Genomic DNA, 20,156 nt, shown 5'->3' on the forward strand with positions numbered 1-20,156 from the left:
CGACGTCTCAGCAAATCCTCCTCCTGCACGTACACACGCTCACACACACACACACAGGCACACACAGAGAGAGAGAGAGAGAGAGAGAGAGAGAGAGAGAGAGAGAGAGAGAGAAATAAAAACCCAAGCATACACGCTCGCCAGGCTCAGAAATACAGACACAATCAAAACACCACAGGCTCACACACCTCACCTCAAAATCCCCAAAACACACATCCACATCATCACTCATTCTCTCTCTCTCACACATACACACTCACTCCAACAGTCTCTGGACTAGTTGGCTGGTGCTGGCCAGTGCTTGGAGAAGGAGGTGGGAAAGGAGGAGGAGGAGGAGGAGGAGGCTCCATCTGTGCAGGGAAGTTGGGTGCCTGGCAGCCACCTCGGGCCGTCCGTCCATCCATCCGTCCATCCCTCTGTCCTCCATCCACAAACTCTTGCATCCCAGCCATGCCGCTCTTCCTTTCATGTGAGGAGCGGAAAGCGTGTCTGGCACGCGCCGCTGTTGTTTGATACAGTGGCTGCGTGATGCACGACTGCCCGCTTGGCTGCCACAGATACACAAACACACACACAGGCAGCATGTCCACGGTTTCATGTGTTACCACCTACCTCGCAGAAGGCTCCTTTATGGCACAGACACAGCTCTTACACTGTACTTTCACACACATACACACACACAAACACATACACACACACACACACACACATGAAGTTGTGTTTTTCGGGGGCGTCCTGTCACTTAACCCTCTGCCTCATCACCATCTGCCATATGTGTAACCCACTTTAGCGTAACCCAAACACACACACACACACACACATGCACACACATTTCCCTGGTTGACCATGGAAGAACGGTGACTGGCTGACTGTGTTATTTATAATTCATGCCACGCGCCTGCCTTAAAGCCTGTCAAGTTAGCCCCCCTGGGGAGTGGCGAGGGCCCGTAATCAAAGTAACTAACCTGTGATTTACGGAGCCCTGGGGTAAACATCTGCCGCCTGTCATCTGGACTGCTTACGAGACCCCACTGTTTACATGCGTTTAACGGCGGAGGGTCTTTAAAAGAAAAGAAAAAAAGAGTGTCCTCAGCACTTTCTTCCTTGCTTCAAACTCGTCCCCTGTGCCTCTGGGGGTGGGAGGAAAAGAAACGCAAGGTGAGAGAGGAAGAGGAAGAAGTAGCGCTGTAGAGAGGAGGATCTTTCCGAGTACTTTGACAGTTACAGTGCAGCATTGGGACTTTACTTTTCCTGTCACCTAGGATTCCGGAATGGCACGTTAGACCCGACGGCATCCGGTATGCGTCATCTAGGTATTGACGCTAGAGGTTGGAATTTGTTCAGATTGACTCATAGTCACTAACATTCCTGCCCGGGCTGTTACTGTTCTTATTCCAGGTGGAGTTTGGGTTCTATTATATAAAATGCCTTATAGAGCTTATAGCGACAGGCAGAAATGAAGTAGGGCGGTCACGAGTTAATCGATAATAGGCAACCCCTGCAATATTACCGCCAGCACTGCTGCCCCCCCCCCCTTGGCTGATGGAGCACAGCACAATCAACAGGAGGACGGGTGGGTTTGCTGGGGAGGTGAGCCATTTTGATGAAGCCTCTTTCATAACACTCGGCACCGAGCTGAAAGCTTTTGATGACCTCTCCCTCCTTATCGATTCCCCCCCCGATTTTCGGCTCCTCGCTCTCCGCCTCTTCGGCTTCGACCCTCTCGCGCGCCTCAATTACTTCTCTCACCCGGGCGGCGTCTTTATTTATGCCTCCGTCTCCTCCTCGCTCTTAATCTTTTCCACCTTTTGTGGCGTGATCAATCGCGGCATCGGTCTGTGTAACAAACACCCGTCGGTTTGTGGGCAGATGAGTGATGCGCCATATTAGAAGGAGTGTGTAGCCTCATAACCTGCCAGCGTATCATAATCCCAGTGCCTCGGGCAACATGACGTCCTCATTTAGTTAGATTAAAGCAAATCAATTAGTACACACAATCTTGAAAGTATAAATTAAATGAATCCCAATAATATTAGTGCAAACCGCTGGCTCTCTCCCACACTCCAGGCAAAATCCAATAATTATAATTGTCAATTTGGAGAGGCGTTTAAATCAGAGACGCCACTTATTTAAACGACTTATTTGGTAAATTGTAGCGGAATCAACAGCACGTCTGTAGCAGTGATATGTGTGCTGTGAGGGCGATACAGGGCGGGTTCAGCTGAGATTAGACGACTGATCGTTATTACTCGGAAACACAACTTTAGTAGGACATTTTTATCGCGTTACCATTTTTTAGAGGAGCGAAGATGTGGAGGCAGACATAATAAGGCATTCGGAAAACACCACGTTTTCCTACCATATAACGCAGATCCCTGGTTTCTCTGTCATTCAAGCTCATCCCTCTTTTCTTGGCCCGGCCCACGGTGCATGCTGGGAGCGGTGACCTGCTCCTTTATCAACACAGAGCCAGGTGCACTCTGGGAGCTTCCTGCTTGCCCTTTTATCAGCCCTGGCTGCATAGATATATGTGTAATTGTGTGTGTGTGTGTGTGTGTGTGTGTGTGTGCGTGTGCGTGTGCGTGTGTGTGTGTGTGTGTGTGTGTGTGTGTGTGTGTGTGTGTGTTTGCAGGGGGGGGGGATCATATTTTGTGGGTGCTTGATCGAGCAAGGGGAGATTATGCGTATGTGGATGTGGATGTGCCTGGATGATGGTGAGTGTGTGTGTGTGTGTGTGTGTGTGTGTGTGTGTGTGCTGACAGGTGTGTGAGCAGAGGGAACAGATCCCAAGCCTCTCCCAGGGGACTCGGGGCCCTGCCACTTCAAAGGATCGCGGGGAATGCAATGCCAGCCTTACCGCCGACGGGGAAATCCTGTTTATGTGGCAGCACCGACCGAGAGGGTTTAAATCCTGACCGACACTGCAATCGAATCTCAAAACACGTTTAAATCAAGAGCAGAAAAGGTGGTTTTGATCCTTTCTGAAAGAGGGGGTTAATATTTCAGCAACTACAACATCGGCTTTTGTGTCCGACTGATTACTACAACAGTGGGCCGATTGCGGGCTGCTGCGTGGGCTGCATCCCAAAACCAGACGCCCAAGTCAACGCCCACGCCGTAGCCGACAAAAGGGAAGAAAGCAACCAAACGCTATCAGCAAAACCCATGCCGAGACTTCAAAGTGGCAGACTGGGGAGAATGGAAAGGATATGTCTTTGCCCTTAAAATGTTTTTGGAAACACTTTTATCACATCAAGCTCGGAAATTGATCTGTACTTGGGGAAAAAGGCTCTAGGAACGCACTTTGTACTTCCCAGCGCTTCGCTTGACAGGTTCCCGCTGAGAGACTGGGAGAGGATTGTGGGGGGCTTGGAAGGGGAGGCAAGGAATGATGTCAACATGTCCACATTTTTGAACTCAACAAACTGGACGCAAAAACCACTCACAAATGCTACAGTTACCTTGTGCATATGCTGTGTGTGTATATTGGTAATTGATAGATGAATGCATAGATGGTACATTGTACAAACACTGGATAATGCCAGTGGTCATCTTGTCATCACTAGCTGGTAACTAAAATGTTTGTCAAAAGAAAAAGAAAAAACATCTCTCAATTTAATTTTCAATGTTTTTAGGGGAACATGTCTTTGCAGTATCAGTAAAACAGCAGCAGTAAAGTCTAAGTCATTCAAATATTTAGATGATCAGTCAGCAAGAGGAGAAATGGGGAAGCTCTAAAAGTTAATATACCTTTCAATATCAGATCGCTGGTGGATTAATACAATTTTACTGCCCGGGGGGTCAACAGGGAATGGAGTTTTATTCTAAATCCCGGCTCCGATTTATACCTGCCCCCCTTTCACCGCCATAAATATGCAAAGCACGCGAGGACAGTCTCAAGGCAAAAACCATAAAATGAAGACTTTCTTATTTTCCTGTCCTCTTCTCCTCTCTTATTCTGCCCTGTCTTCGTCTTGTCCTGCCCTGTCCTTCAGCTCCTGCATTATCTCTTGGACACTGGTATCTGCGATGTTCACATCTGGCCATTGGGGCATAAGTCTGGACTTCAAAGTGAGACACGGCTCGACACGGATCAAGACTTTTGAGACTTTTGCAGGACATTTGATAATATTGAGGCTGAGCTGGTTCAGACAGTGGACAGTGTCCTGTGTGTTATTGTTGGGCCCTGCTGATCCATGTATGGATATAAACCTGAATGTCATCCGTGTTTACAGGAGCCAAAATCTTCATCACAGGTCAGCCAAGGAGACCCCAATAAGAATCTCATGAAGGGTGAAATCCAGGCTACATCCTTTACATCTCCTCTTCCTCTTCAGTAGAAACAAAACCTTTCCTCTCCTCTCCTCTCCTCTCCTCTCCTTTCCTCTCATCCCATCACCCCCACTGTCAGTTTCCCTTTCTTCCCACAAAATCTCCACTCTTCCTCCCTTCACTGATTCGCACTAGCAGATTGAGGAAGACAAGGGTGGGGGGGACGGGGTAATTGTCCCGCGTGTGCGTTTTTCCTCCCCATTCAAATCGCTTCAGGTTCACCGCCGTTTCGACAGCCGACGAGGATTTCGACAGCAATTTCTGGACGCAGGAATATAACTACATGACTCTGCAAAATTGTGCGAGAGTCGTCTGGGGCCAGAAGCTTCGTCGTAAAATGTGGCTTTTTTATGGCTCTGCTGCTTCCGAGGGCGCCCTGTTAAGCAGCGGGAGAGGAATAGACACAGATAGAGGTGGAATAAAATGGAGTCCAGCGTTCTGACAACAAACAACGACATCTCCGCCGCCCATATTGTCTTTGTTTTATTCCTTTCCACATATAGCACACCGACAGCTCCGGTTCCGCCACGCCTGGCTGTTTATTCCCGCACGAGTAAACAATCCTGGGCGCTATAGGAGAATTCACTCTTCACTGTAACACTTTATCCTGAGCTCACACCCACTGAGTTCAGACAAAGCCGATCAGGGGCCGCATTGTTTCAGAGGGGGCAGAACAGGCGTAAATTTAGGCGCCTCTGGCTTTGAAAATGCCCCCGTACAGTCCACCTACACTCTCCAAAGGGACACACTCCTGCATGTGTGCTGGCCTGTGCACACGGGTTTCATTTCTCTACAAACACGTGCTTTTGTTTGTGCATCAGTCTTACCTGCTTGCGTCTCCGGTGGAATTTATGCTCACATGAATGGATGTCTACCTGGATGTTTGGAAGGTGTGTGTGCGTGAGTGAATATGTGAGCAGTTAGACCCAAGCTGGGCACAGGGAGTGAGGGGGTAGCAAACTCAAACTCTCCCACTAGCTCGCAGATGGTATACTTTACTATAAGTGTTTTCCCCGGCGTAATGTAATCGTTAAAAAGCTTGGCTCGCGTTTCGCACGGGACAGTAGCGCCCTGATCCACGAGGCTGCAACGTCTTTATCTACGTCTCCTCACGTCTCCGCCCCCCCCCCCCCACACACACACACACACACACACGCCTTGCTGTTGAGAACTAAGCAGATTTGTGCAGTAATAGTTACAGCTATAAAGAATAACAACGTTTTTAAGCTCCCTACACTCCCAGACTTTTCACTCAACAACACACTTTGCGAGGACTTACTGCACTTACTGTATATTTTATATCCATATGACTCAGAGGCTATGGGATGTAGCACACACCTGCTGTGTGCCGTCACCCTGAATGAAATGCATTTGTCAGCACTATGTAGTATTCAACACAACGTGACAGTGTCTGTGTGTGTGTGTGTGTGTGTGTGTGTGTGTGTGTGTGTGTGTGTGTGTGTGTGTGTGTGTGTGTGTGTGTGTGTGTGTGTGTGTGTGTGTGTGCGCGCGCGTGTGTGTGTGTTCGTGCGTGTGTGTGTGTGTGTGTGTGTTATGTCTGACAGATACACAATCTTTGAGGGTGATACTGGTATTGATATGTGATCATTATAAGTGTGGAGAATAGGATATGCTGAGGCAGGATGTGTGTGCGTTTTTCACCCAGGATGAAAAACGCATCCTGGGTGTGTGCGTTTCCTTCTTAATTCAGGTGAACAGTGCCAAGATAACTGTGTGGAATAAAGTTTGGTTTAATGTTCTCCAACCAATACGGTAAATCACAAGTTGTGTCAATTACAGATCTTCAATATTAATATGGAACCATGGATGATATTATTGGCTCATATTGGCTGATCAAATGAAAGATTAACCTTCATATTTGAATTCTGTGCTTCAGCTGGGACATTTTTCTGCGTATTACACCCAATTTCAGATTCATTACCTCCATGTTATCGGTCTGTTGGCAGGATTTCTCAAAAAGGTTACAGACGGATTTCATTCAAACTTGGTGGGAAGTTAGATTGTGACGCGAGCAAAAACATGAACAGATCTGCATGGAACATTGGAGCGTACGTAACCCCAGGTGGTCTCCCAGTAGGTTTGACTTGGCACGTTCCATATGAAGTCACAGGCTGTCATCTGCTCGCCTCCAGTGCGTTATACTAATTATGACCTCTGTTTGAATTTGCTTTGCGTTTTGCTCAGAGATCTGTTGTGTCATTATAAAATGTGCTTAGTAACCAGCAATTGTATTTATCTTCTGTCATCACCTTTCACAGGATATAAGGACAAATGGACTGTGTAGCCTTGGCAGAGGTATGTGCTCTCTGAGTGTCTTTTAGTTTAACTTAAGATGTTTAGCCTTCATAGTCATCACATTTTCAAACTTTACTGTAGACTAAAATATCCGGCTTCTGTCATTTTTAATAGTTAACACCAATGTTCAATTTTGCTCCGGGGTGCAGCTTTATATATTTGATTTATTTTACTGTCAAATATCAATAGTACCTGCGTCAAAAATCCAGTATCCTGGCTCCAGTGTGTGTATCTGCTTATATCAAAAAATAGAAAAACCTCAAAAAACCTTTCTTTGTCTTTGGCTTCATGCATCTCCCTCTAGAAATTTGCATTGTGGCACTTCTTTTTGTTTTTATTTTCTCCTCGATCAGCTCTTTGTTTGCGTTGTTGTCTACCTCACATGTGCGTCGCCTTGGATAAACGCCACCCCTAGGATTAGCAAATATAAAAAAAGTAACAGACAGACATCCCAAACTCCCTGTATCAGCACAATCGCATTAATAAACAAAAAGGTGCACACACACACACACACACACACACACACACACACACACAGAACAAAGTACTCACACCCTATCAGAAGTTATTTTGACTGCTTCACTCTGGAGCCGCCAGTGTGTGTTTGGCAGCGTCGGCGGTCCCTTCTCACTTTCCTCCTTACAAACATCTCGGGCTATTCAATAAAGAAGCTTGAGGGAGCTCAGAGGAGCCGGACGGTAAAACGGATCGAGCGTTCAATTCCGCCTGAATTATCCCGGCGTTGGTACTTACTGGGACGAGAGAGCAGAGACGGAATCTACGGCTTACTTAAACGCTGCTGAATCATGAGTGAATCTGATTTTATCCCAAATTTAAATTTACATGGCTGCGAGGAAACGCAGCCCCCTCGTGTGCTTTCAGGAATTGAGGAATTGGTGGCGGGGAGTTGACGGGAGTTTGTCCTCACGCAAAGGTCGCCAAGCTTCCCTCCAAGACCGCTCATCACTCTCGCTCAGTCGATGAAAACCTTGCAACTCGAGTCAATCTCTGATATTTGTCTGATCGCAGCGTTTATTGTTTTTCGGAGGGGGGAGATTACAGATGTGGAATGGTGGGAACGAGCCCGCAGAGGAAACCCTCTTTTCCTGCAAGCCGGGAGGAAATTGGAGGTGTAATTTGGAACGCGAGATGACACAGCAGAGAGGAAAAGGAGGAGAAACGCTGCAGATCAGCTTTTTTTGTTTTTTACTACAAAAAAGTGCAGCAAAAAAACAGAAAATGCACCTCCTCTTCCTCGTGGTGCATTAAGTGGTCTGTGCGTGATGTACGACATTGGACCTTGCATTTAATTAAGCAGGTCCCCTTAGCCTCTCTTCTTCTACTTTTTTTTTAAATCTGGGAGGCCGCATAATCATCTCATATACACTGTGATATCATCTGCTTAATGCGCTATTTTACCGTACAGTTAAACCTGTGCGATAAATCTGACCGCGCTCTCCATTAATAGATGCAGGGCGCAGCTGAATAATGTGTGTGAGAGAGAGAGAGAGAGAGAGAGAGAGAGAGAGAGAGAGAGAGAGAGAGAGAGAGAGAGAGAGAGAGAGAGAAGCTCCTTTAGGCTTATCTCTTGCATTGACTACCACATGAGGAGAAGTTAGTGGCCCCATCCTGCGACTGGAGGTTGGAGGGTGAAGGAGGTGCTCATTGTGTGTGTGTGTGTGTGTGTGTGTGTGTGTGTGTGTGTGTGTGTGTCAGATGGCGAGAGATGATCGAAAAGGAAGCATATGCGTATTCTCAGGCGTGACCGTGCATAAAGCGTTCTGGTGATTCACTCCATTCTAACTGTGAAACGCTGCGCTCCTTAACAAAACTGCTTACACACACACACACACACACACACACAGAGAGAGAGAGACACACACACACAGAGAGACACACAAAGAGACACACACAGCCGTATATTCAAATGAGCAGCATAATTCGTGCTCATTTCAAATGCTGAAATATGGCTTTTCAGAGGCATCAACACATTTAGTACCTAACCGGCCCAGTTAAAATTGGCCCTTGAGAACCTTACGTTTCTGACATTACATTCCGCTCTCTTTTCCCCTCCTCTTCTCTCCCTTAACACACTCTTGTTCCCCTGATTCCTAGTGGGTAAGGAGTGATTTGAGGTGACCTCGATACACGAGATGACAATACAACAAAAGAATGAGGTTATGAAATTGAGAAATTCTATTTCTTCGCTCTTGGCCATTCATCTCCCTGCAATTGTAGGATGTGGATTCATTATTTGGTCCCCTCTCACCACCATATGAATTTGCAAATCATGTATGTGTGGAAGTGAGTGTGTGTGTTCCAGTCTGCTTTAGCTGTGCTACCGTGGACCGAGATTAAGCTGGAGGCACAGGTTAAAAGTAGGGGATATTAGGGTCAGAGTCAGGTTAACCTCTAGGGGAGTGAATCAAGAAATGCCTTGACAAGAATAACGCACGTGTGTTGGCGTGGGAGTGGGCACATGGGAATGTGCGTGGCTGACACACACACACACTCACACACACAGGACTGCGTGTGTGAGTGAGTATGAGAAAGACAGAAAGGGACAATTAGATTGCATGTGTGTGTGAGCAAATGAAATTGCATGCAGATGTGAATAAATATGCATGTGACTGTGTGCATGTTTGTCCAAGCATGTGATTGTCACTGCTTACTCTCCTCTGTGTATGTTTGTGTGAGCACCATATGGATGTCCAACAGAGAGACAGAGGTCTCACTCTGAAAACAGATGGACGACTTCGGTAAGAAGGTAGAGATCCGCGTTGCTAGCCTACTACCTTGTGCCTCGCAGTGTGATGCTAGCTGTGGCCGCCTGAGAACACCAGATTCACTAGGCGGTAGTCTAAAATGTACCAAACTTTTCCACATTCTCCAACGCTGCAAGCAAATGTTCCACATTGGGGAAGTTACTATCTTCATCAATTATAAAGAATGAAATGATTTCTTATCAGTTTCAAAAAACAAAGTCCCAAACGGTTAACAAAGCTAATTAACAAATGTACTGTGTGAAGCAATTAAAATGCTGAAGTACCATTAAAACAGAACAACATGAAAACAAACGGAATACAAAAGGGCACAGTGGTTAATGAACTTGGCAGTTATATTCCAATTAAAGTTTGTTAATGCGACAGCGCGCTAAGAAAATGACTCCAGAAATACTAAAGGTGAGAATGTATTTACTTTTGCGTTGTGTATTAAAGCGGTGATACGATGCAGTGCGTCTTGTAACGAGTGTAGCTTTTCAATAAAGCCGGCGAGTGAGAATGAAAACGCTGTGGGATGTGATGGAACGTAGCCCTGTCTGACTCAGCGTTTCCCCCGTTTAATGTGTTGCAACAAAATGAGAGGTATAAGGAGGAGGTTTGTGTGTGTGTGTGTGTGTGTGTGTGTGTGTGTGTTTGCTGAGGCTGACTATACAACACGAATCCGAATGCTTCAGCTGACTTCGGCGTCGCCCGAGGATTTGTTAATTAGCTCGCCAACATCTGTCCTCTCGATGTAAAATGGGATTAGATTACAAAAAAAACCCAACAACACCCATCGTCTGATCGCCACCTTTCCGCAACAGCACCCATAACAACAGATGCCACCCCCACCTGCCATTAATATGCATGGCTCAAAGGCACAAAAAGGCTAATTTTTTATGGGATCTTGCTTTAATTGATGTTAGCATGTTGTTGAATAATACATGTGTTTCTCCGGGAGCGGGCGGCTTGTAACGTCCTCTGTGGGCCACCGGGAAAGGATGAAATGTGTACTTCAACTCTACGCGAAACAATTACTGCTGATTAAGCTGCGCGGAACATGCCCTGCGCGGGAGACGAAGATGGGGGAAGAGTTCTGGATGTGGTCTCCCCCGACGTTGACAAATGTAGTAATTACATTTATGTGAGTTTGTAGGATTGATTCATAAGGCGACGTTCGCTACCGAGAGCTCCTGATTTAATTGGGGAGCCCGCGACACATGCATCGTCCTGCGATAACAGATCACTTTTTATCAAAATGAAATCTCTCCCCCTTTCTCTCTTGCATATGTGACGGCTCCGAAAATGTACAGTATTCAAAAATGGCCCCGGATCAATGATGATTAGCGTTTCGTCATGGGGCAAATTGAGTTTGTGACAATTATTCATGCACGAGAGGTTAGGAGAAATATGGAACTTGTTTGTTCAGCTGTATTTATGATGCGACAGAATAATCAGGGCAATCTCGTTGGCAACCTTTATTAATATTTCATCGTCATCTTTTTAATTTGAAATGTGCAGGCTGGTGATAAAGCAGTATTGGTATGTTCTGGAGTGGAAGTGAGGATGTCTTTACACTGGGGCTTTGGAATGTAAAGGCAACATTCCAACTCTCTGCTCCATCTGATCTTGTCCTTAGTCTGGGGTGAGAGCTGATATATTATCATTAGCTGTCATTATGCAACCTATGGAATGCGTGTGTGTGGATGTAATGAACCTACACCAGCCAATAATGCTCTGAATTTCAGTCTTTCTGACAAATTGTTTTCTGCTCTTTGCCTGGAATTGTGAGCAAACTAACAGAGGGTATCGTTCTGTGGCTGCCTGCTGTCTGTGTGCATCTCTGACTGATGAATGAACAGATGAGTGGACGTGGTTTGTGTCTCCTTCTCAGTGCGAGAGAGAAATTAATGGAAACAGCCCACGTCACTGCTTCAAACACGCAACGCATTGGAGATATGAGCCGTGCGTGCAAACGTTGACAGGCCACTGAAATTACCGCGAATATACAATTTTTACTCTTCAAAGATATTCCTTCACCATGAAATGATGAACTATCCTTCCCGGTTTTGGGTCGTTTAGAGTTAAAAGCTCCTCAATCCGATCAATTCATAATAGTGAAATTGCATTTCACGGTCTTCATGACAGCAATTTCTACTTCCATCAGCAGCTGATATATTGTGAAATCCTGCACGAAACATGGAAAGGAACCATGAAATCAAGAGAAACGCCCTCCATTTCCCCTGATTATTTCCCTCTATTGGTGTTGCATAAATACAGTTCTCATATGAAATACCGGCTTGTCAGCGATAGCGTTGGAGTTATGTGGCTCAGAGGGAAACAGCTTACACTATAAGTCATTACAACAGACTGCATTTGCATGATTTTCACCGATCGCGCCACGTGCACATCAAATATATTGTTGCCTATAGGCTCCCTGCTGTGGAGTCGTAATGAGCTCCTCAAAGCCCGGAGAGGGAGGCATAACTCGCATGTTCTGCTGTCACTGTGACAATGGAAGGGTTTATCAGTGCCAAAGGCTCAGGGAAGTAGAGAGAGAGAAAGAGGGTGGGAGAGGGAGGGCGAGAGTGAGAGAGAGAGAGAGAGAGAGAGAATATAACTCTTCTCCATCTTTCCTTGCATGCTTAATCAAGCTGTGTTTCTGCATGGAGAGCATCAGCTGGAATCGCAGTGCTGCAGCTCGCCGAACACCTTCAGGCTACATTTCCAACGCCGTCCTAAACCTCTCGCCCCCTTTTCGTTCCCTCTCTCCTTCTTTGATCCCGTCCTCCTCTCCTTCTGTGCGTCAGAGTGTTCCTCCTCGTCTTTCAGTCTTTCAGACCGTAAGCAGAAGATGCAGGAGAAAGGAAAAGGAGGGGAAATGGAGAGCGGAACAGGGATCATCCTCGGGAGTGACAAAACAGGGACAGGCGAACTGATGATTCAATAGTACAATTGACAACAAACAAAGACATATTTGTAGTTGTAGGCTTGCAGTTTCCACCTGATTCCAGTCTTTTGGCTAACCTTTTCGATAAAACTGTACTTAACCATTGACCTTTACTTCTATTTTGCAATAGTGGAATTACTACTTTTACTTGAGTAAAGACTTTGCATACTTCTTCCACTTCTGGACCATTCAAACTATTATTCTAACCAACAAGGAGAGTTCATCGAGTCACGAGTAGGTCTCACACCAAGATAGGTATGTCCTTACTCTAGTCTAGAAAGATTTCCATGGTAACGTCACACAAATTGTGGGTGCTTGTATATAATTTGTACTTAATAACCTGCACAACCTTTACTTTACGAGTCAAAAGGCACAAGTAAAGTCAATGGTATCAAAATAAAGCGTGCAAGCAAATGAGGTATGTGATGAAAAAGGGGAAACTTGTGCTCATAGGCACAGACATTGTTTTTTCCCCATTAAAATTCTCCGGTCCTGAGGGCGAAACCGGGCCTCCAATCAAATCTTAACATTCCATTGGCTCTGTGCAGCAGCAGCAGCAGCAGCAACCACAAATCAGTTCATCGTTTCTGCATCCCGAAATGGTTGTTGGGGCAGGAACAAGGAGCAGTTGAAGATAAATGAGGGCAAACACGTTGTAATTTCAATATCAATCACAAAGTGTCAGCAGCTAAGCTTGACTCAGGATGAAGGAGGGACAGAGAGAATATAAGGAAATAGATGCCTTTGTTATCATGAACGTTTGACTCCAGCCATCATTTAATGAAGTCCATTTCAATCCCGTGCCAGGTAATGCAACTGGTGGCGCCTAGCCAAGAGCACTCTGACTGACTGACTGACCAGGTGAGTGGCTGAGTGGCTGGACGTGTGACCGAATGCAACTCCCTGGACCGCTTTCAGAATCCGGGATCGCTCCGGCGTCTGGGTACAGACAGAGTGCAGCTGTCATTTAGCGCTATAAACGTCCACTAGATTTATCCTCCGGAAAACATTAGTGGCGAGTCGCGGCTGTCAGCGCCCGGAGTGCGTCACCGTGGCTTGCTTGGTGTGGAAGAGGGAAGGAAGAGATGAGAGGGAGGAGGGAAGGAAGGGATGAGAGGAAGGAGGGAAGAGTGGAGAAAAGTAGCTGAGGGAGGCCCTGGAGGCCCCGTAACAAGTTGGGGAGAGATGTGCCGGTGAAAGTTTGCGCCGCTGTTATCTTGTTAAGTGCAGGAGTCATTGAAGGACACCAGACAATTGATTGAACGGAGTTGACTTCAGTACAATTTCCTCCTGGTGGCGACACGCATCAAGCAGGCCACAGGTCTCTATATTCTGCAGCTTAACTACCTCTCAGGCCTCCCGCCGTGACAAATGGCTTCTGTCTCTTCTAATGTAATATTTGTTTCTACTTCTGAGAGCCTCTCGGCTACTCCGCGCCGAGTCTGTCTGCCGACTGCTTCATTGTGTTAGCCGACTTTATTCCCCAGCCGGCTGTCAATTGGTGGACCGTCTGAGTGTTCTCTCGTCTTTCTGTCTTTTGTCTCATTGCCTGTGCGCGGCCCTCGTCTCTCGCTCTCAACCTCCTCCCACCACTCTCTCATCAGCCCTTTGCTCCGTCTGTCCCGCGCTCACCATTTCTCCCTCTCGCTCTCCTTTCTCTCACTACCTCTCTACCGTCTTTCCTTCCCTCCCTCCCTCCTTCCCTCCCTCCCTCCACTTTGCCGCCACGTCTTCGCTCCAGATGCTGGCTGTCTCAGCTCCGTGGGCCGCATCTCAGTGATGGGCCCCTCCAGGAATTCAAAGCACCATTCTGGCATTTTCTTCCGTGCAATTGCTTTTTTTCGCTCGCAGTAATAAAGGTGGGGGGGAGCAGCTTCGTCGTCTCTGTGAATGGGCTTACTGGCCCCAAGCAAAACAAGCACGAGAGCACATCCGCAAATCCTCCCGAGGCAGAAGCGCGCCGCAAGCCTCTGTCCAGATCCAGACCCAATTAAGGCACCCAAGGCGAAATCAAAGATTGATTTACAAAACCTGCCGTTAATTACTCATCAAATGTTGGTTTGAGAAGCCGCAATCTCGAGAGGCTGCGGGTTTATTTCCCCTCGTGCGCTGTATAATTGCTGTTTCGCGGTGGCACCGGCCTTGCCATGTGACCTGTGGCGCCTCTCGTCCAATCACAGCCCGCTCACGACGTAAATATTACGCATGCAATTTTAGTGGTAATTAAAGTCAAATTGGCACATTAAGTCGTGATTGTACACACGGTATTTAGGGTGCAATTAGCCATGGAGGCGGCTATGATGATGCTCTGCATAAGTGCGAACTCAAAACATTTGACAAATTGTTTTCACATTACGTAAATGTCACAAGCTATTTGCATGCAATTATGACATTTATGGGTTTTTTTTTCCAAAGGCACAGGTAGAGAAAAAAACAGGCTATAGATACTGGAGCCAGGGAGTGAGGGACGGGGAACGCGAGGACGACGGAGGAGAGAGCGACAAGGGCGACGCATCAAGAGAGAGGGAGGGAGAGAGAGAGGATGGAGAGAGGGAGCGCTTTAACCCAACTGTTACTGCATCTGAGGGCAAACAAGTGAGCCAACTGTTGTAGCCGTTAACTGTTGAGAGGCCATGAGAGGCCGTGGAGCAGCTGTGGAGGAACAGGCGGCGCACTGTTTGACCAAGGCCGAGGATTTCTCCAAGAGGCGAAAGAAATTTTGCCTTTTGGAGGCGAGGCAAAACATGAAGACGGCAAAAACCAGAGGAACAGATGCCGGGGCTGTCATGTTACACGTATCAAGTAAAAGGCCGACACTCATCAATTCGGCAAGATGGCGAGACACTACAGAGGACAATGTTTGACTTCTCGGTTTTGATCAAATCGAAGCGTGACGCATTTAAGTTTTCAGAGAATGTAGGACGTTTGCCTTTCTTCAAAGCTCTCGACGGATGAATGCTGTAATTAAGAGGTTTCCATTCAAAAAGCGTGAAACACTAAATACTTCTTACAATAGCCGCTCAAGTCAAAGGATCGTCGAGGACTGTCGATTGCGTAAGAAAGGAAGCAATTTGTGCTGGAAGTAATAAATCGCTCCATTAATCCTGACAAAAAGAACAATTTAATAATTTTGAAAATGATTTTTGTTAGTTTGCTGCTTGTAGTTGCTCCATTGTGAGGATTTTCTGTGGTTTGAAGAATTTGTGATGAGCATTCCTCAACAATATCCGAACAATCGCATTGCACTGAACCTTAAAGCAAATTGGCCTCAGAAATCAGTTAACAATTGGGCAAAGTTTCTACGTGCACAATGCCATCTTCCTTCCAAACTTCCCGACAATTCTGCACCTGCGCTGCTCGGCCCTCCTCCTTCCCCCAGCGGCGCGTCACTGCAGGCTGTTACATTTTGCAAAAGCTATTGAAATATGCATCGCGGTCTCTGGCCCCATTTCCGGGGGTCCGTACTGCGGCTGGCTGTCTTTGCTTCCTTGGTGGGGGAAACTCAACAGGTTTGACTCGCTTTTTATGAATTCACGTCCCCGGGCCATCGCCAGCCCTCGCCGCCGCCTCCCGACAGCGGCTCCTCTCTCCCGCCTCTCTCTCCCTGCAGAGGAAGAGGCTCCGGGCTACGCTGAAAATAGGATAAGATATTCAAATATGTGCATGTGTTCACCTACAAGTGCTTGCATTTTCGAGGTCAGCCCACTCACGCTTTCTCAGCTGCCGAATCAGCCCCGGCAAAGATCTCAGATATCTCCGACTTTGTGCGTCTGTGTGCGTCAGCTACATGCAGGATTGTGTGTTTTGAGCTGAAGCGGCGGCGAGGTGATACGCTCGGGTTATCAGGGTGTGCGTCACACCGTCTGGACGCCTCCCAAAGCTGTGATTCTAACACTTCTTCTTCGCATTCTTTTAAGACGCTCGCGTCGACATCCACGCCAGGTTCTGATCACACATGGGCAAGTAGGTCATGTGTTCTGTCTGCTTCTCTCTGTGGCCCTGCCTGCTTTTTGACTGTGCCTCCCCACCTACTTTGGCGCTCTTCATTTATGTCTCTTGTGTGCGTTTGCCCTTGAGTGCTTATGTGTGTGTGTGTGAGAGAGAGTTTGTGTGTGCATGTATGTAACTGCGTGCAGAGCAGAGAGGATTACATTTTAGACTGCGGGTGAATCAGCAATCACTACACTTGACGCTGAAGGTTGCGACAAGAAAGGAGACACACACTGACCTTTCCCTTCCCCCCCCCCCCCCCCCCCCCCCTCCACCCCCCCAACACCTCTCTCTCTCTCTTTCTCTCGCCCGCTCTCCCTCTCCCTGACAACAGGACCACAGTCATGCTATGTCCCTTTGCCCGTCCCTGGGTTAAGATGAGCATACTGATTAGCGAGCCTCACGGCACCGCTGTCGCCTTCCTTCTTGCTCCGCCGGCCATGAAAAACCAAAACAGCTGCATGTCCGAGACCTTCCAGAGGGGGGAGCTTCCGTGCGCAGAAAAACAATGCAGTTTTAAAAAAATTCGTGTGAAGCCAGTATAAATGTAATCACAGGGCAGCAAGGCGTTGGTGTGATTAGGGGTTCTTTAGGAGAGCTCCAGCAGCAGCAGCAGCAGCAGCTTGTGATGTGTGTATGTGGTGTGTGTGGTGTGTGCAGCTCTCATTCCTCACGCCGCTCTCTTTCCTCCTCTCACATTTTCTCTTTTCTCATCTGTTTCGCCTTACCTCCTCGCCTCCAGCTTTGTCTCAATATTTGCTACCTCCCTCTCGCTCTCTCTCCATTTCATCTTCTGCCTCAGTCTCAACCTTCTTCTTCTTCTTCATCTTCATCTCCATCTCCCCCCATCTCACTCACTACTGCTCCCTGCACCTGTGCATTTGCTCAGCAAAGACATCACCTCCCCTCTTCTGCCCATTGCCTCCTCTTCTTCTCTCCTTTGCGCCTCTGCATTCCCCACCTTGTCCGCTCCCTCGCTGAGGGGCCGGGGTGAGGCCGGCGTAACATGGGAAGCTGGATGTTGATTCTAGGTGACAGGCACCATATGAGTCACAGCCATAATCACAGAGCTCTCTCTCAATCCCCCTACTTGGCTGCATAACACAGCGGCAGCAAAGTCACCCTTTGGTACAAAACAATGGCTACATAGACACACACACACACCAGCGTGAGTGTGTTTTTGTGTCCATCGATTGAAGAGAAGGAGAGGGGAAGAGACAATGAGACAGAGCCGACACACGAAGAAAGAGAGGAGAGAAGTGAAATAATGAGGAAGACGGCAGGCGAGCCATGGAGAGGAGGCAGGAAAGAGAGACAATAAAAGGACAAAAGAGAAAGACGGCCGAGAGGGAAGATTAAACAAAATTAAAAGTGGAGGAAGATATGATTGGAGTTTTCTCTGCCAAACACACACACACACACACACACACACACACACACACACACACACACACTGTGCTGGGCTGGACCACAACAGCAAGTGCAATGCTGCCACTGCTTCAGGAAACCTGGAATGCAATTTGTCGTCCCATAAGCAGAGAAACACCGACATCCAATTTTAAGCTTATCGTCTGTTTCCTCTTCTCTTTTACCGTCGTGGTGACAATCAGTGTAAATGCAAGAAAACAAAAGTAAAATCTCTACCGGCCCAGTTTTTAGGATGGAGCGGGGGGGTTAGGTGCTGAGGGCAGAAGAGTGTGTGTGTGTGTGTGTGTGTATGTGGGGGGGGGGGTTCAAAGACTGCTGACTGAAACACACATCCAAACGCCATCGATTAGACACAAGCAGGAGATCAATCGACATGGCTGAAGGCACCATCAAAGAAAAAGACCCCCCCAGGCTTTTATGAAACAGCCCCCCCAAACACACACACTCCACATTGATCAACCTGGCACTGTGCGATTACAAAACAAACCCAATTTTCTTTCAATCCAACACGAAGAGAAGGTGGGGAAAGGGCGAGCGGGAGAGCGGAGGCCGTTCCACAAGCCACCAGGCGAGGATGAAGTGATGGCGTAATGAATCCGCTAATTTCTCGACAACGCTGGCATGGCTAATGTGCTCCAAGACAAGGAGATGATTATATTAGTCATTAGCTCGGCGGCTAATGAAATAGCTCGGTTTGCAAATGGGCTTATCATGGCGGCGGCACGTAGCTTGCGTATGCCAGCTGGATTTTGCTTTCCAGCGTGACTCAGGCTCAGTTTTAAGGAGAAAAGAGGGGAGAGAGTGAGTGTGTGTGTGTGAGAGAGAGAGAATGCCACGGACCAAGGAAACTAGGCTGTGATTGTGTGTGTGTGTGAGCATACATTTGCCTAATAAGGTTATCCTCAGGCGTAGTTGAATTGCCCCTGCCAGGAGGGAGACTTACTGTCTCACTGCCTGGGACAAAACAGACGGGACGTATTCACCAATTCAAAGTGTTGTAGCCACTTAAATGCAAAGACGAATATAACCAATGAGTGACTGACCTCAATACATGTTTACTTTATTACTTGACCGAACACACACACACACACACACACACACTCCCCCCCTCTCTCTCTCCTTCTCTGTGTGTTTGTGTCTCTGCCCTCTCCCTCTCTCTCTTTCTGGATAGGTGCCTCAAGTATGAGTGAGTGAGTGAGAAGGGGAGGGAGAGCGTGACAGAGGGAATGAAGATGAAGGCGGTTCGTTGGGTCTGTGTATGTGCTGCGCAGCTACCCGCCTGTGTCCAAGGGTTTCCAATATGCGTTTACGCACAAAAAATCAAAAGGTGACAACAGCAGAGATCAATACACGCAGAGTGATAATCAATGGCACCACCAGTCGCAACACAAGCGGTTAAGAGCGACACCGTGACACGCGTCGCTCACTGCGCACCCACGTCTCGTGCCAAACGCTCCACACGCAGTAGCGCGCGCGCGTGTGTGTGTGTGTGTCTGTGTTTGTGCGCGTGTGTGGTCCGTCGCCCACTTACCGCAGTAGAGCACCAGCAGCGCGGTCAGAAGCACCACGGCCCAGAAAGTTGACGACATCCTCGGCCAGCGACCGGCATCCTTACGCCTCGCCGACCTCGACACAGAAGCCATTGGTCGAGTGAGGGGTGGGAGGTGTGCGGGGCGGGTAGCTCCTCTTTTTTGAGAGACAAACAAACACAAAAAACGGGGAAAAGACGCCGAATCTCAAAATCCAGCTCGCTCTCTCGCAACGCTCATTGCTCCGCGTAATCCCCGAAGAAAGAGAGGCATGTTGAGACCGAGCGACGGGGATGAAAGGCGACGTTTCTTGCTCCTCAGGTAGTCAGAATTGCCGGTGCGTAAAAGAAAAAGGTCACATCTTCCATCGGGAATCCTAGTTGGGGGAAATAACGCAGTGTTTTTTTAGATAATCGTTGGAAAAACACAAGTTTCCCGTCCCCGTTAGTTGTTTCTCCAGTTTCTCCCAAAAGTGCGTTAATCTCAGTTTTCCGTCCTATGCCTTTTTTTTTTTGCGGATAGGGATCCGGAGGCGTAGCGGTGCCGGTGGATCGCGTTGAGTTGATGCTCAAAAGTGTTCAATCATTTATACCGCAGCGTCGTAAAAGAAAAAAAAAAGAAGGAAAGAAGAAAACCCTCCGTTCACCTGTGGTAGGTTCCTCGATCCGCTCCGGTCTCGCCAAGCGCCGCCGGCAGAGCCCAGAAACGCGGTTCAGAAAGGACACGAAGGCGACGATCTCCCGTTAAAATCCCGTGCGTTGGACGGAGGAGGCAGAGGAAGAGGAGGGTGAGACGCGGTACAAAGTCATTTAACATCGCGGACGAAGTAAAAAAAAAAAATCCAAAATA

At 47.7% G+C, this 20,156-nt stretch overlaps 1 protein-coding gene across 1 annotated transcript in view; it reads right to left on the reverse strand.

The window, feature by feature from the left end:
* LOC143003595 (chemokine-like protein TAFA-5) overlaps positions 1 to 19,421 on the reverse strand; it is a 104,529-nt gene extending 85,108 nt beyond the window's left edge. Inside the window, exon 1 of the mRNA XM_076154364.1 lies at positions 19,310 to 19,421. Within this exon, the coding sequence (XP_076010479.1) occupies positions 19,310 to 19,421 (112 nt within the window). The remainder of the gene's footprint in view (positions 1 to 19,309) is intronic.
* Between the last annotated feature and the right edge of the window lie 735 nt (positions 19,422 to 20,156).

This window comes from Genypterus blacodes, unplaced genomic scaffold (genome assembly GCF_046128005.1).
Source record: "Genypterus blacodes isolate CSIRO-AG114 ecotype Tasmania unplaced genomic scaffold, CSIRO-AGI_Gbla_v1 ptg000007l_1, whole genome shotgun sequence".
In the NCBI taxonomy this organism is placed as follows: domain Eukaryota; kingdom Metazoa; phylum Chordata; class Actinopteri; order Ophidiiformes; family Ophidiidae; genus Genypterus; species Genypterus blacodes.